A 17075-nucleotide genomic window follows, 5' to 3' on the forward strand; every position below is an offset into this window, starting at 1 on the left:
TTCAAAAACTAGGGATGCGGGAAGCCATTGGAAAAAGATATGCGAATCCGCTGGTTAAACCCTTTCTTCAACCCCTTGGTATGATACCTCCTTTCCCTTTGCTTTGCTAAAACCGTTCCGCTGTTCCATTGGTGCCGTGCCTTGTAGGAGCCGTCATCTTCTTCTTTGCTTCGGAAAAGTCATCTGATTTATTTGCTTCGTCAAAGGGGATAGGAATGTGCACTTTTGTTCATGTGCACATCAACACAATCCGGGATGAATCAAAGGCATGGAAAGGGAAGAGATAGCCCTACCCTTCAGTGAACCACTCAAGGTCAACCTACGCCTGATATCCACGGTTATTATACGATGCAGTTCGTGGATTGGCAAAACCTGGATGATCAAAGCATCTATCTATGGTTGGGGGCTTCAAGATCGTCATAACATGTCACAGTAGAGTCATCTAGCTTATAATGGGAGGCTGAAAGCGAGGGGAAACCCTTGCTAATGGTTAACTATTCCGGTTCGATTCTGGAATCGTAGTGAGATTATCTTGCCTCAGAGCACCGAGCAAACAGCTAGCCAGCTTCTCCAACAATTAATGCTCTACTGGTTTGTAATTTCCCTAGCTTACCACAAGATAGAGTTTGAGCCTTATTGGATAATACATATCTTTCGACACCTGAGAATTTAGAGAACCTTTGGTAGAAGGCACTATCTTACCTACTTTGGTTCTGATGTGTGGGGGAAGGAGGGAATTCCATCCACTTAATAGCCGATACTTTGACTACTTTACCTAGCCCAAGCCAGACTTCAAACTTACTTTCTCTATTTAGCTCTTAAGCCTTTTTCTACCGACCGAACATGAAGAAGCTCACGGAAGAAGTAAGTCATTACGGTTGGCAGGGATTTACTTTCCGTTGAAGTATTTTCTTACCAGTTGTATAGAAGTCTATGTTGTATAGAAGTCTTCGTTTCAGTCCTCCTAGTGGCCATTGCTCCTAGTATGAGTAGTTGTGATGGGCAGCGACCTTGAGGGGGTGACGAGCCTTTAGCATCCAGATTGGGCAATACGAGATAGATTGATCTACGAGATAGATTGATTTACTTCGAGGATAGTCTTTCTTTTCCAAGCGAGAAAGTGCAAGTGTTTCTATTTTCACAAGTGAAGATATTGAAAAGCATATCCGAAAGCAAACAAATATTACCTGGACGTTTGGTGTATTGAATACATATTTTAAGTTCTCTCATATGCAAGTGTTGAATATCCAAGAAAAATGAAGGCAGGCAACGCGCCCTCCCTTCTGCTACCAATCAAAGCAAGGAGTGTTCTTTCTGTCTTTCCTATGAAAATCAAGTTGTTGATTGCATGTCTTAAGCAAAGTAATCAAATAATAAGTTTAGGCTTGTTATAACATATCTCGTCCTGGTTACCTAGGCCAGAATAAGTTGACTACAGATCTTCCCACTTGCTTTGTGCCAGTAAGCACCGAAGATAGTCATATAGTTCTATTTGAAAGAAATAATGTGTTTTCATTGAATAGATGACAATAGATTTCTTGCCTACAGCTTAAATCTTATTTTTCTTAGTTAATTCTTGACTAGTTCTACTGTTAGTTAGAATCTCTTTTCAGATATTGGGATTATGATCTTATTGGTGGGAGTATCAACACAAAGCTCAGGGGGATAGTTACTAGTACAATCTGCAGATCAAAAGTACCTATAACAATGCTATACTAGAACAATGCTATACTAGGTACAGCCCTAAAGAGACCAAGTATATTTCCTACCATGCTACTTGTATCAAAGTCAAGCCTTTGAATAACAAATTTCAAGTTCTACGTTTCCCTTTGTTCAAAGTCTGCCCAGATAGATAGAAGGCTTGTTGGCATGAAAATAAGCACAGCAGCGCCCTTCCTCGCTAGTTCTCACTTCTCGAATCGTTTTCCAACCAGGTACCAGTAGCGTAGACAAAAGTGGCGAAACTCTCATTTCTCTTTTTCGAAAAGTGATTTTTACTTTTACATAGTTGGAAAAAAGATAGGTCTCCCCTCAAGTAGGAAGGAGCAAGTCAATCACTCAATGGTGCAGTTGAGAAAGAAGAGGTGATATAAGAGGATCCATGGGACGAACCAAGAGAAGGCGAAAAGGTAAACCGTTAGACCCCCGAGGCCAAGCAGAAGGAAAAGAAAATGAGTGAGCCGACTGAAGAAGTGGAAAAGTGGGAGCCGGGAAAATTCCTAAACATTGATTGCGGGTAGAAGAAGGGAAAGGCAGATGAGTGTGAGGGAGCCCTTTTCACCATTATTAATGAATTTTTTTCCATTAGACCTAGCTCTTGAAAAAGCAATGGAACATGCAAATGGGCAGCAACTCTTCTTTTACGCTAGGTATGCCGGTGATCTAGTGTTTAAGGTTTTGGATTTAGGACCTAGATGTCATCGAATGAATGCTCGGTATACTTGCTTTCGGAAGGAAGCTAATCTGAACACTGAATCCAGAAGAAAGAAGCTTTTCTATTTTGAGAGATGAATTCAAAGAGAGAAGGTTGTAGAAGGTAAGTAATCCGATGCGCGTTCAAATCCAACAAGAACGTCTAATGAAATGACGGAAGATGCATATTATTCTCTCGTAGCTGGGGCTAAGAACGATCCTCTTATCCAACTTTCTGTCTGTCCCAAAACCGAACCTTGGTACTGCTCTACTTCAGCATTCTACGACTGAATCCATTCTGGAAATGATGACTTGCCCACAGTAGAAGTTAGTGTCATTTTCCGCTTTTTAGGTGAAATTGGCTTTACTAGTCTCCTCTCTGTCTCTTTCCACTTCCGTCTTTCTAGTGCAAATCTCATAAGTAGAAAGAAAGCGGTAGTTTGAAGTGAGCCGCGCTCTCTCTTTCGGAATTCTGCACCTAGGTACCACTCTAGATTTCTTACTGGCTGACTCAAGTGCTAACTCATAGTGCATAGCATGTTCATAAGCCTTGTTCACACTATTAGGGTGTTGAGCAGTGACCATATACTTCACTTCCTCCTTTAAACCACTTAGAAAAGAGGAAAAGAAAAACTTCTCAGTAAGATTAGGGTTTTCCAAGATCAGTCCAGTCCGGCCTTTACTTTTTCAAACTTGCTCATATACTCCCTTACAGATCCAACCTGATGTCATTTTCTTAATTCATCAACTGGGTTACAGATTTGGATGCACAGAAACCTATTCTTGACCTCACTAATCAAGGTGTCCCTATTAGGATGAGGGTTACTGACCACATAACTCCTGTACCACTCACTAGTTTACAACATTGAAATAAGCGATTCTTTTTGCAATGTGTCTCTCAGCGTTTTTTTTTCTCCTTTTTCATTATCATTTTCCCTCTCAAAAAAGATCGAAAGGATTCACTCCGGTGCTGCTTGCTGGTGGAGGTTGACTATCTCCACTATGAATAAGTCTTTCTCGAGTAACTGAGACTCAACGTGTAGGCGTTGGAAGCAGAAATAGGAGATGGGTCGTTCCAGCTCGGCAAGAGGATTCCGGAACATCCAAGTCCTAGCTATAACACAGACAGGAAAGTTTTTTTCTTTCATTGCAATGTCTGGCATCGTTTAAAATAGGCTCGCTACATAGTTGCAGGCTCGCTCGCTCCATTCTTACGCTCGCTGGCTGGTGAGGCAGAGTTGGTATGGCACTGGCTGGCTGCTAATGGTCACTCAGGATCTACTATGCGCGATACGCCGACGACATTTTGTTTGGGATTCCCCGGGCCAAAGAGATATACCTGTTCCATTCCAAGTGAAAGACCAGCAGCTGCGCATACTATTGAACGCGTGCGGCAGGTTTCAATTCCACTTTTCCTGGGCAAACTAGAAAACAAGTACCGATGTCAGGAGATGGAAGTCAGGTTGACGAGGCAGTGACGTAGGATAAGGCTCTTTGGTGAACCAGACTTTGTCTATCTTAGAGATCAAATTGGATGATAGATTTTTCTTTTTTTTTTCTTGGGAATGGTCAAAGCCTTTCACGGTTGAGCAAAAGGTCTCGGGTTCGAAAACAGAGATCAAAGACTCTGTCCTCGCTTCGATATTGTTTTCATATTGAGGGATTAGTCTGCCATCAGTGGTAGACTGGGGAAGAAGGCCGAGTGGATGCTTTCCAGCAAAAGAAAACATGACGTAGTCATCATGCCTAACAGAGAGATTCGCCTTGGTTCTGTCTATCGCTCTATAGGGAAAATGACTCCGTTCTGTCTCCATTAGCTAATCAGGCTTGCATAGGAAGGGGAAGGAAGAGATTTTCTTGCTTCAATCTCACGTCCTTTATATATGCTAACCTACCCTATTCCCTGCATACTGATGACTCGCGTTGGCTAACAGCACGTCTTTCAGCAGCTCACTAAAGGATGGGCTATTCATCTCAGTCCTCATGCTTCCGTCTTCATATCCCGCCAGAAAAGAAGAAAGGCGAGTCTTTGCTTTGGCAAAAAGAGAAGGAGCTCTTCTTGCCCATATGGGAGTGGAAGCTTCAGTGTAAGCGGAAGCTAGACTAGAAGAGAGATTCATCCTAGGCTTTGCTTGGCCCTACTCTAGTTTTGGTGCAGCTAACTAAGGGTCGAATTTCGTGACTTGATGAAGAGGAAGCCGAGTATCTTTGGTCTTGAAGAGTCAGGCCAATCCAACCGCTTGCTCCTGCCCAACTCAGTCTCAGTCGTACCATAATGCGCCTGGACTCAACACTTTTCTTGCTCCAAGACCACCCTCTAGCCCTCATGTCAAATAGATGACAGAATTGTAAACAATCTTAGAATGATTTAAGCTGAGGAACATAGAGGTCTCTCCCACCATTTTTGTCATATACCTCTGGAATAATGTTGAAATCACACGCCACTAAGCAGGAGCCTAAACCAAGTGGTTTATCTTAGCGTGCTAGCCGCTGCTTCATTTCGTATAGCGATAACGCTTTCTCTTTCTTAGCGCTCCACCCCGCGGGGAACTCTGGTTGCGCTTTGGTTGGCTTTCTCTTTTTTTCTATTTTCTCTGACTTGACTCAGCTTGACCTACTTGACTCAGCGGTTAGAGTATCGCTTTCATACGGCGAGAGTCATTGGTTCAAATCCAATAGTAGGTAAAACCGGCCCCCCGCTTTTGCCAGCATGACAGCAAGCACAGACTGGCATCAAGGAGTCGAATGACCAAAGCATCGGTTGCTTCCACGAGACAATCAATGACCAATAAAAGACCAACGAAACGACGAGTGAGAAAGATAAAGAACGCGACGTGGTTCATTGAAGTAGAGGTTTGATCGAGGATTGGAGAGGAGAGGTGGAATAAAAAGCTCGGGATGGATTTTTGAGTCTTTGTGCGAGCCGTATGCGGTGAGAGTCGCACGTACGGTAAGGAGGGGGGTTCGCGTCTATACGTGTAGTGTGGTGGTTGGGCCTACCCACCCTATTTGTTCCATGATCTATGGGTCTACTGGAGCTACCCACTTCGATCAATTAGCCAAGATTTTGACCGGATACGAAATCACTGGTGCTCGATCTAGTGGTATTTTTATGGGGATTCTTTTTATCGCTGTAGGATCCCTATTCAAGATTACTGCAGTTCCTTTTCGGGCGGCTGTAGGACGGACGGCCCCCTATAGGTAGTAGGGTAGGATGGGTGGTACCGCTCAGATAGCGGCCAATCCTCCTAACTGCGCGCGGGCCGGGCTTAGAGCGCGTGAAACTCATCACTACCTCGTAAGGGCGTTGAGACCATAGCATGTTACACAAAAGCGCCGCTTTCTCTGGAGTCACACAGCTGCCCGACTAGAAGAGCTACTCGCTCTGTAGTGTTGTCACACAAGATAAGCACGCCGCCCGCCTGCTGGCCGGGCGAATCGAAGTTATCTTCCGGTCAACTGTCCGCCCAGTCAAGTGCAAAAAACACAGTGGAATCACGCAACGCACGCAGCTGGTGTGCTTCCTGCCCACGAGGAAAGAAGAGCGACAAGGTTCAGATTTGACTGTTTGCAGCATGGGAGCTGATTACCCAAAAAATCCCTGGGAAAAAAGAAAAGATATCTCGGTAACGAAAACCATAGGAGGCTGTATTGGCGAGATCCAAGGGTTCACAGCAGCCCAAAAGAAAAACCGCCTGGAAGTCCGAGGACCTTTAGTACCGTACCGAACCAGCAGCCTTCGCGCCAAGCGACGACCGCCCTTGTCCCTTTCCTTTTTCCATTCAGCCTACTTCTTAGCTTTGTTCCGTCAGTCTAAGGCAAAGTCCGTGACGAAGATCTTTCTATCAATAGATAGGAATGAGTGTTCGTTATAGGGGATAGGATCCATCTGCTCTCTCTCTCTATTTTCTTTGATGCAATTTAGAGAGAAAGAGCAGTGCGAACTAAAAAAAAAAGATAATCGGGAGATGATTAAAAAAAAGATACATAGACATATAAAGTAAAGGGATGTATATATTATTCCTATATATATCATCTATCTATGAAAAAAGTAAACAGAGTTCGTTTTTGGGTTCCCCGAAGCCCCGAATGGATTGGATCGTTTCTGCTTCTGCCAACGAAATGAAGGCCTCGCCCCTTCCGAATGCTTCTCCGATCCTGAACGCGAAGAGAATAAGATGCAGCTCCCCCTCCCTCTGTCTTTTTCCGCTTTGCTAATCTTCCCCTCTAACGCGGGCCGGGCTTAGGCGGGCGCGGGAGGAAGAAAGAAAGTCGAAGAGCGTCTTCTCCTTTGTCCTTTTTTCAGTGCAACACAGGAAAGCACCCTCTTTTTGTAATCTCTGCAGCTTCCCAGAGGCTTTTTTTTGTATTGAACGCATGGCGTAGCTAGGACCCCCCAATCATGTTTGAGCCTATGTTCACCCGGGGCTCAAAAAGGAGAATTCCGGAATGCCTGCCGACGTTCAGATAAGGTGCATATCCCTTACCACTAAAGGAAAGGCTCGACGAAGGGGGGGATATTTGCAGGGTAAGGAAAACGCTTTCGGAGATTGAGATGTCGATTTGTTTTTCATCGAAAAGGAAGAAGGCCGAGGGGATAGCAGCCTTCCTTCGGGCTTTGCCTGCCGACGTTCTAATAAAGAATTCCGGCTCGGCCCGGGAAAGCGCTGGCAACAACATAAAGAAAGGGGTCCATGTAGCTGCTGCGCCCGCCCACTGAGCAGCAGGTTCGGCATCTACTACAAAAGAGAGAATCCACTTCAGATAACCACGTCTCTGCTAGGCAGCGTGTGGAATGGCCGAGAGCGGACCAAATGGATATATAATCCAAGCCGAGAGTGGAGTTACGTGAACAGCCGTCTGATGGAAAACAACTTTCACGTTCGGTTCAGAGAGCACTTTTTTCGTTGAGAATAAGTCCTTCCCTTTTGTGTGAATTCCCCAGCGGCGAATTAACCAACTTGTGGGGCCCTATCTATTCAATCTCTCGAGCCCCAAGAAAACCCCCCTCTCCCTCGGACTCAATCTCTCTTTTGACTCTATATATGTGGGCACCTGATATCTATGAGGGTTCACCCACCCCGGTGACAGCATTCCTTTCTATTGCGCCTAAAATCTCTATTTCTGCAAATATGTCACGTGTTTCTATTGTTGCTTCCTATGGGGGTACATTACAACAAATCTTCTTTTTCTGCAGCATTGCTTCTATGATCTTAGGAGCACTGGCCGCCATGGCCCAAACGAAAGTAAAAAGACCTCTAGCTCATAGTTCGATTGGACATGTAGGTTATATTCGTACTGGTTTCTCATGTGGAACCATAGAAGGAATTCAATCACTACTAATTGGTATATTTATTTATGCATCAATGACGATAGATGCATTCGCCATAGTTCCAGCATTACGGCAAACCCGTGTCAAATATATAGCGGATTTGGGCGCTCTAGCCAAAACGAATCCTATTTTGGCTATGACCTTCTCCATTACAATGTTCTCATACGCAGGAATACCCCCGTTAGCCGGCTTTTGTAGCAAATTCTATTTGTTCTTCGCCGCTTTGGGTTGTGGGGCTTACTTCCTAGCCCCAGTGGGAGTAGTGACTAGCGTTATAGGTCGTTGGGCGGCCGGAAGGTTGCCATGAGTAAGGTTGGGAGACCGAAGGCTGTTTTCCGTGCACCGGACACGTAGCTTACCGAATCAGTTGCAACACAGATGGGAATGCATGCTACGAAAGACAGGGTCGAGTCTGATACATCAACCGTCGACTCCATATCCTTGTACGAGTCCACAATCACTACACGAGATGAACCTGGGTTTGGTGAATGGAAGTTGGCCTTAGGTGTAATAGGACTCCCAGTTACTGCGCGCGATCGTATACTGAGGTGCTCCCCGTCGGTTGTTGGAACGACGCGAGCCGGGCCGGGCCTCGATTCCTTTCATAAAGATGAAGGGACAGAGGTGACTAATTCCCCATCTCATTTGGGGCGGAAAACGAATCGACATCTCGATGTGATACAGCCCTTTCCATTTTCGTTGGGAAAGAACGGCGAAGTCCATCCGAACCCTCCAATGAAGAAATAAGAGGAGAGCAAAGCGCCAATGGCGCGCGAAGCGCATGCGGAAGGGGCACGGAGAAATAAAGAAGTGTGGAGGAGAAGCAGCCGAGCTCATTCCCTTCGCTTCCTGGGCCCAAAGCAGTGCTTTGTTTCCTGGCCAAATCAAGGATTTGGGGCTGATTGCAAAAGATATCTGAATAGAAAGATAGATCCATCCATCTATCCAGATATCTAAAAAAGAATCGATTTTGATTTCATGAAACCTTTGATTCAAAGAACTGCGCTTAGCCCCCCCGCTCATGAAACGGCTCTGCTGCAATGGATGGCAGAGGGTCCGTAGTACCCGAAGCACTGGAGTGATCCAGTAGCCGGGAAGGGGCCTAGAAGTGCCTACTACTACACCACACTACACTTGGCTCTACACATTTACAGAGCTTACCCCTGTCCAGTGTCTGGCAGAACGTTGGGGGCTTCAATCATCGACTCGTTATCCCCATCTCAGCCCAGGCTAACGGAGCCTGACTTATTCAGGGGAGAGAGTGGAGCCTATCGAAGCACTCTTGAGAGTAAGATCCTTGGCTCCTCTTCATTCTCTACAGGGGTCTCTGCCCACATGGAAGCGGGGCAGAGATGGATAAGATCAAACACGGGAATAAGAAGCATTTAAAATGCCTTTTTGATCATTTTTATAGAGGGGGATGGATAAAGTGGGCAAAACAGACTCACATTTTTCAATCGAAAAGATGGGTTCCTTTTTCGTCTCGACAAAGAAAGAATCATCTTGAGCTCCTAACCCCTTCGTAGGGCCGTGTATAGTAAGTGATCCGAACCTGCCCGGAGCGAGCCCCCCTTAGAGGCAAGTGAAGTTGGTGAGCCGTATGATGGGCAACTATCTCCTGCGGTTCGGAGAGGACTCAGCTGTTAGTTAGTACCCCCTTGGTTTCGGGGTGGACCCTTTCACTCTATTTTATTATATACGCTTAGCGAAAAGAATGTTTTTTGATAGACCTAGGACATGGATTCTATATGAACCAATGGATCGTGACAAGTCGTTACTACTAGCAATGACTTCCTCTTTCATTACTTCATCCTTTCCATATCCCTCTCCCTTGTTCGATCTTACTCATCAAATGGCACTCAGTTCATATCTGTAAATTCGATCATTTACAAGGTTCAAAGAAAGGGTGGACTGCAGGTAAGCACTAATTCTCTGCATTTCCGTGATTCAAAAACAAGGGCGTACGTAGCCCATTGTAGATTCCAGCCGAGAAGATTAAGGAATTGTGACAGCAACCATGTTACTTGCTAAATTGTGCCTATATCTACTCCAAAACAGGAGGCATTCATCTATTCATTCAAATACTACATATAGTGAGGTTAGCCATGTTATACGCTGCTTACTAAAAGGGGGTTACACCTTCTCTCGCAGGCGTTGGTCAATACGGGATCCTACCAAGCCAGATAAATTATGGCCGATAGGCGCTTTGGATGCTGTCATAGTCGAGGCAATGGCCCGCTTGCTTTGTTTGGAAATGGACTCGATATACCATCTAAATTCCAGAGAGTATGGGGTAGCGAGGGGTGCTAGGTCTTTCTTCGCAAGCGTTTCCCGATGGCCTGAGATGGCTTGGATGGTGAAGTTTTCAATCGTTGAGTGCAGATCAGGGATAGATCACCACCTACTGGGTAATTTTCTTAGAGAGCATCTTGGTGAGGAAAACTCTGGGTTTGTGGATTTGGTTCTGATATTTTTGGTGCGGGGAAAAAAATACAGATGCCAATCTATAGGTATACCGCAAGACACCTCTATCTCCCAAGTTCTAATCCAATGTTATCTTCACCAGCTTGACAAGATCTTAAAAGAGGTGTGGTACTTCTGAACAGCCTTTGAAGGTGTACTATGCTAGGTATGCGGACACAATCTTGTTAGGCATTCCACGAATTCAAAATTTCTTTAATGCCGCTAGAGCTAAAGAGCATGCGCGAACCATACTCAAAAATTATTGCGATAAGTTAGACCTCGATGTCAGCTGGGAGGAGATTACCTCTGAGAAACTTCTCATTTTTCTTGGTGGGAAAAAAAAGTTTGACAGGGTTGCTTGTCTCTTTTACAGATAGTGGGGGCATCAAAGTTAGGATTCCTTTAAAGATGTGGGGGAAAAGTATTAGCACTGGTAGACTGGTCCAGGAGTTTAGGGGTGGCCTTAACCGTCTCACAATGGCAAACTTCCTCAAGCTACTCAATGAACACGTTGAGGCCTACCTACGCACTTCTTTCCAATATCCTCTATCTCAAAATCAAGTCGTTACGCATTTCTCGCTTCCGTTAAAAACAAGGAAATGCAACGAAAAAATAGGACGATTACGGAACTTTTTCTGTCCCCAACTTTTCCCACATTTATTCGTTTACTTTTTCGTATCACTAATTCAGGAAAGTCCCTCTATGGAGGACTGATGTTCTCCGTTTTACGGATCCAAAAGTGGGTAACGCATTGCGATCTCTAGATTTTATGGCTGATGCTTATAATATGCCCGCTGCAGAAGCGAAACCTGTTGCCATCGTCATTTCAATCACAATTAAGGGAGACCGAACGGGTTCAAGGCATTGGGCAGAATGAACGCTTTTTCCTCTCCTTTATCCGAAGCTGTTGGATTTCTACCCTTAACCAGTACGACGATAGGAAAGATAAGTTGATAAGCGAACTCAGAAAAGGATCAATTCCAGAAGAAGAGACCTCGACTCTTAGTTTAGTAGAGTATAGTCCACGGTGAACGAACGAGTCCCTAGGATAAGTGAAATTGGTAGGTCGAGCTAAGCCAGATGATTAGTAATCAAGATTAGACCAAAACAACTACCGGGGAAATCCTCAACGTGATAAAATACTATGAGATGAAAGATGCAAATGGCAAGTCCTCAATGTGGACGATCCCCAGATATACTTCTGCTCTTCTGGGAAATTAGATGGCAAATAAGCATTCGTCAGGAAGGAGGGACGGACTTTGCTTTGGCTAAGGATGGGGATCAGGAATTTTAAAATCCTACTCTTTATCATAGCCATCCCTTAGATTATATATAATGAAGAAGAAAGGAGTGATTCCTCGAGTAGATTTATGTTTCTGCTGAATGAATAAATATGATATGAGATGGAGGGTCACACTTACGATGGCACGCACCGCACTTCGAGAGGAAGGGGTCTTCGGTTCGCATTCTTTTCATCGTCGACAACGGTTCCTAGCGCTAGTTTGCGAAAAATCCCTTGCTTCTTCGGTTCAAACAGGAGGAGAGGAGTACGCATCCCGTGCCAACTACATAATGCCTGATGGCCAAACAAGGCTTCTGACTACGAAAGACACCACCCCAGCAGGGAAAGGCGTGAAGCGTAAAAAGCAGCTAATCTGGAAGTCCGGTAGTAATCGAAGTAATCCGTCAAGGCGAGCCAAAGAAGGGTCTCAGGAACCGATAAATCTGAGAATTGGCAATCCAGAAGTGGGTGTCGGAAAAGAAGAGACAAGACTTTCCCTCATTCATTCCTTAGATTAGGACGGGGAAGCTTCCTAGAGAGTAGTTAACCCGGGTTAGCTTTGATGGACTACTTACTGGCGCACGGTATTCATATGAGAAAAGGTTGTTCGTGGATAACAGTTGTATTTCTTTACTTGACCCGTACTTCCTTCCCTTAACCTGATCCAGCTAGTCTTTCCTAAGAGATAGGAAGCCGAGAAACTAAACAGGGGATAGCTATCGTATCGAAAGAGAAGCATCGAAAGTATAGAACCCCGGAGCGAGGGGAAGGTCGGATCCTTGACCGAGAGGAGGCCATCCCGAGTTGGTAAGAGGTTGGAAAAGAGGAAAGCAGCTACCCGACCGCGCTAGTTGCTCAATCCGTGGCTTGTGATACTAAAGAAACCAAGCAAGAAAACGGATGCTATGCTAGTTAGCGCTACGAGCAATCAAACGGATATGCTCAAAGGAAAGAACGGACATTTCTACGAGTGAACTCGCTAAAGCTGAAGATCCACCATCCAATTTAGGCATTGGGCAGAACTCTCTCAATCCAGGAACTAGCTCCTATCTCGATGATTCCATTTCTCTTTTTCAGAGTTAGCTTCTTTCCTATGGTCAAGAGTACTCTTGTTTCCTAGTCGAGGGATAATCAAGTCATTTCGAAAGGGGATTTATCCGTTCCCCTAGCCATCGAGCAACTGCGAGAAACACCGCGCCCGTGCCCCCGTCGCTCGCCGGAGCAGCCGTGCGTGGCGTACCAATTTCTTATCTGGTGGATCTTGTCTGTTCTTTCGAAAGTGTTTCTACAAACGAGTGAGGTAAACCCATCTCGGTCGAATAATTCGTATCTTTAGACCATTCAGAGCCGTTTGCATTAAGTGTTGGGATTTTTTTTGTTGTCATTACCCTCAACTTAATTGCCGTCCACCTCTTGCCGTGTTATTGGCTAGAGAAAGACAACCGATTGTACTACTACAGTGTTGAGTACCCCAGTTGCTCCGCGGGTGATTATGCCCTAAATTATCAGGAGTGGTGGAAAAATATGGGTGCGTATATTTCCCGACAAACCGGTTACAATAAGACCCACAGAAACACGTATGGGCTCGGGAAAGGGATCCCCCGAATATTGGGTAGCCGTTGTTAAACCAGGTCGAATACTTTATGAAATGAGCGGAGTATCCGAAACTGTAGCTAGAGCAGCTATCTCTATAGCTGCCAGTAAAATACCCATACGAAGTCAATTTCTTCGATTAGAGATATAGAACCCCAAAAAGGAGTATTGAAGATAAAAAACCCCTGGTTTTTCTTTCTGGAAAGACAATATTTCTTTCATCCTTTTGCATTGAAATAACAAATGGAAATCCAAATAATATGATTCAACCTCAGACCCTTTTAAATGTAGCAGATAACAGTGGAGCTCGAAAATTGATGTGTATTCGAGTCATAGGAGCCGCTGGTAATCAGCGATATGCTCGTATTGGTGATGTTATTATTGCTGTAATCAAAGACGCAGTGCCCCAAATGCCTCTAGAAAGATCCGAAGTAATTCGAGCTGTAATTGTACGTACACGTAAAGAATTCAAAGGCGACGACGGTATAATAATACGCTATGATGACAATGCAGCAGTTATCATTGATCAAAAAGGAAATCCAAAAGGAACTATAGTTTTTGGCGCGGTTGCCGAAGAATTAAGAGAATTGAATTTTACTAAAATAGTTTCATTAGCTCCTGAAGTATTATAAATACTAGTAGACGAGATATAGATCAAAGAAAAAATTAGTAGATTGTGTCTCACGTATATGCTTTAAAATCCTAAATTTAAAGAAAAGGGAAAACATGTTGATTATAGAAAAATTAGGAGGAACCTAGAATTAGAGTCTTATGGGCAAGGACACTATTGCTGATTTACTAACCTCTATAAGAAACGCAGACATGAATAAAAAAGGAACTGTTCGAGTAGTATCCACAAATATTACCGAAAACATTGTGAAAATACTTCTACGAGAGGGTTTTATTGAAAGTGTTCGGAAACATCAGGAAAGTAACAGATATTTCTTGGTTTCAACTTTGCGACATCAAAGGAGAAAGACTAGAAAGGGAATATATAGAACTAGAACCTTTTTAAAGCGTATCAGCCGACCTGGCTTACGAATTTATGCCAACTATCAAGGAATTCCTAAGGTTTTGGGCGGAATGGGAATTGCTATTCTTTCTACTTCTCGAGGTATAATGACAGATCGAGAAGCTCGACTAAACAGAATTGGGGGAGAAGTTTTATGTTATATATGGTAATGGCCCCACCTATAGTACCCAAATTCTATCTCGAACTTCCTATTTTGAAAATAAAAATTGAAAAATAGGAGAAAAATATATGACAGAAAAAAAAAAATAGGAGAGAAAAAAAACCCGAGAGAAGCAAAAGTAACTTTCGAAGGTTTAGTTACGGAAGCCCCACCCAACGGAATGTTCCGCGTTCGCCTAGAGAATGACACGATCATCCTGGGCTATATTTCAGGAAAGATCCGGTCTAGCTCTATACGAATACTGATGGGGGATAGGGTCAAAATTGAAGTAAGTCGTTATGATTCCAGCAAAGGTCGTATAATTTATAGACTTCCCCATAAGGATTCGAAGCGTACCGAAGACTCGAAGGATACTGAAGATTTGAAGGATACCAAAGATTCAAAGGATTAGGTTTTTCTGGGAACTTCCAAGTTTATAAATTTAAGTGAAGAGACTTATTTTTTCCAAAAGAATAGATTCATAGTTTAAGAAAGGAATACCTATATATGAAAATAAGAGCTTCCGTTCGTAAAATTTAAAATGTCGACTGATTCGCAGGCGTGGGCGAATTAGAGTCATTTGTTCCAATCCGAAGCATAAACAAAGACAGGGGTAATCTTTCGAAAAAGAAGCTTTTCTTTCTATTCTAATAAAGTAAAAAAAAAGTACCCACTGAAATGTCCAAATTGCAAATAAAAAAAATGAAAGTAAAGGATATATTTTAACCTGAAACGGATATCTTTGTATCTTTTTTCTTTTTGTTATTTCTAACTCATATTTATGAGATAATAAAATATGACAAAAGCTATACCAAAAATAGGTTCACGTAAGAAAGTGCGTATTGGTTTGCGTAGGAATGCCCGTTTTAGTTTACGGAAGAGTGCACGTAGAATAACAAAAGGGGTTATTCATGTTCAAGCCAGTTTCAACAATACCATTATAACCGTTACAGACCCACAAGGTCGGGTCGTTTTCTGGTCCTCCGCAGGTACTTGTGGATTCAAAAGCTCAAGAAAAGCATCACCCTATGCTGGTCAAAGAACAGCAGTAGATGCTATTCGTACAGTGGGTTTGCAACGAGCAGAAGTTATGGTAAAAGGTGCTGGTAGCGGAAGAGATGCCGCATTACGAGCCATTGCTAAAAGTGGTGTACGGTTAAGTTGTATACGCGATGTAACACCTATGCCGCATAATGGATGTCGACCTCCTAAAAAAAGACGTCTGTAAAAAAAAATGAAACCGCTTTCAAGAGAAATAAACGATTCAATGATCAAATAATAATACTAGTCGTCTGTTATGGTTCGAGAAGAGATAACAGGATCCACTCAAACACTAGAGTGGAAGTGTGTTGAATCAAGAGTAGATAGTAAACGTCTTTATTATGGTCGTTTCATTCTGTCTCCGCTTAGAAAAGGTCAAGCGGATACTGTCGGTATTGCCTTGCGAAGAGCTTTACTTGGAGAAATAGAAGGAACATGTATCACACGCACCAAATTTGGGAACGTGCCACATGAATATTCCACAATAGTAGGTATTGAAGAATCCATACAAGAAATTTTACTAAATTGGAAAGAAATTGTATTGAGAAGTAATCTCTATGGAGTTAGAGACGCATCAATTTGCGTCAAAGGTCCTAGATACATAACCGCTCAAGATATAATCTTACCGCCTTCCGTAGAAATCGTTGATACGACACAACCTATAGCTAACTTGAGAGAGCCCGTTGATTTCTGTATTGAGTTACAGATCAAGAGAGATCGCGGATATCATACGGAACTCAGAAAGAACTCTCAAGATGGAAGTTATCCTATAGATGCTGTATTCATGCCTGTTCGAAATGTGCATTATAGTATTTTTTCTTGTGGGAATGGAAATGAAAAAACACGAGATACTTTTTTTAGAAATATGGACGAATGGAAGTTTAACTAAAGAAGCGCTTTATGAAGCTTCTCGTAATTTGATTGATTTATTTCTTCCTTTTCTACACACAGAGGAAGAGGGCACTAGTTTCGAAGAAAATAAAAACAGGTCCCCTTTTAACCTTTCAAAAAAGATTCACTAATCTAAAGAAAAACAAAAAAGGAATTCCATTGAATTGTATTTTTATTGATCAATTAGAATTGCCTTCTAGAACGTATAATTGTCTCAAAACAATATACATACACTATTGGACCTTTTGAGTAAGACTGAAGAAGATCTTATGCGAATTAATAGTTTTCGTATGGAAGATGGAAAACTGATATGGGACACTCTAGAGAAGCATCTCCCAATTGATTTACCTAAGAACAAGTTCTCGCTTTAAATCATTGCAATTTTATCCTCTTCTTCTTTTTTGAGTTAGAATAAAAAGAAAAAAGAAAGCAATTTTGCATCTTTGGCACAATCTATATTTTCGCGAAATGGATCATAATAAAATAGATTTTAGGTATCTAGGGAAGATTCACTTGGAAGTAACTATTTCCTAGATACCCATGCAGGGGACTTCGCGGTGGAATGAATCAACTCGAAAAATCCCTAAACTAAAAAAGACCTAAAGTTAAGGATTTATCAATGGGTAATGTTGCTCCAATACCTAACCAAAGAGCTACTGCAGTACCGATTAAAAAAACGGTCGTAGCTACTGGGCGACGAAATGGATTTTGGAATTTATTTACATTCTCTAGAAAGGGTACTGCGCCCGTTGGCACAGAAACCATTAAGAGAACGCCCAATAACTTATTGGGTACTGTACGGAGTATTTTAAATACGGGAAAGAAGTACCACTCGGGTAATATTTCCAAAGGAGTTGCAAACGGATCCGCCGGTTCACCAATCATTGAC

The 17075-nt window shown here is 43.1% G+C and overlaps 1 protein-coding gene and 2 non-coding genes, besides 1 other annotated feature.

The window, feature by feature from the left end:
- Positions 1 to 2308: part of a direct repeat (second copy of 4.0 kb R4.0) that runs on past the window's edge.
- A 2716-nt stretch (positions 2309 to 5024) lies between these two features.
- Positions 5025 to 5096, forward strand: trnM-a. Its single transcript has one exon. It is a non-coding gene; the product is annotated as a tRNA-Met (tRNA).
- On the forward strand, positions 5026 to 5097 carry trnM-b-cp. Its single transcript has one exon. It is a non-coding gene; the product is annotated as a tRNA-Met (tRNA).
- Positions 5098 to 5421: 324 nt separating this feature from the next.
- On the forward strand, positions 5422 to 9620 carry nad2 (NADH dehydrogenase subunit 2; one part of a trans-spliced gene, as the record gives it). Coding sequence (YP_762325.1) covers positions 5422 to 5582; positions 7456 to 8028; positions 9433 to 9620 — 922 coding nt within the window.
- Between the last annotated feature and the right edge of the window lie 7455 nt (positions 9621 to 17075).

The sequence above is a fragment of the mitochondrial genome of Sorghum bicolor (assembly GCF_000003195.3).
Source record: "Sorghum bicolor mitochondrion, complete genome".
Classification (NCBI taxonomy): domain Eukaryota; kingdom Viridiplantae; phylum Streptophyta; class Magnoliopsida; order Poales; family Poaceae; genus Sorghum; species Sorghum bicolor.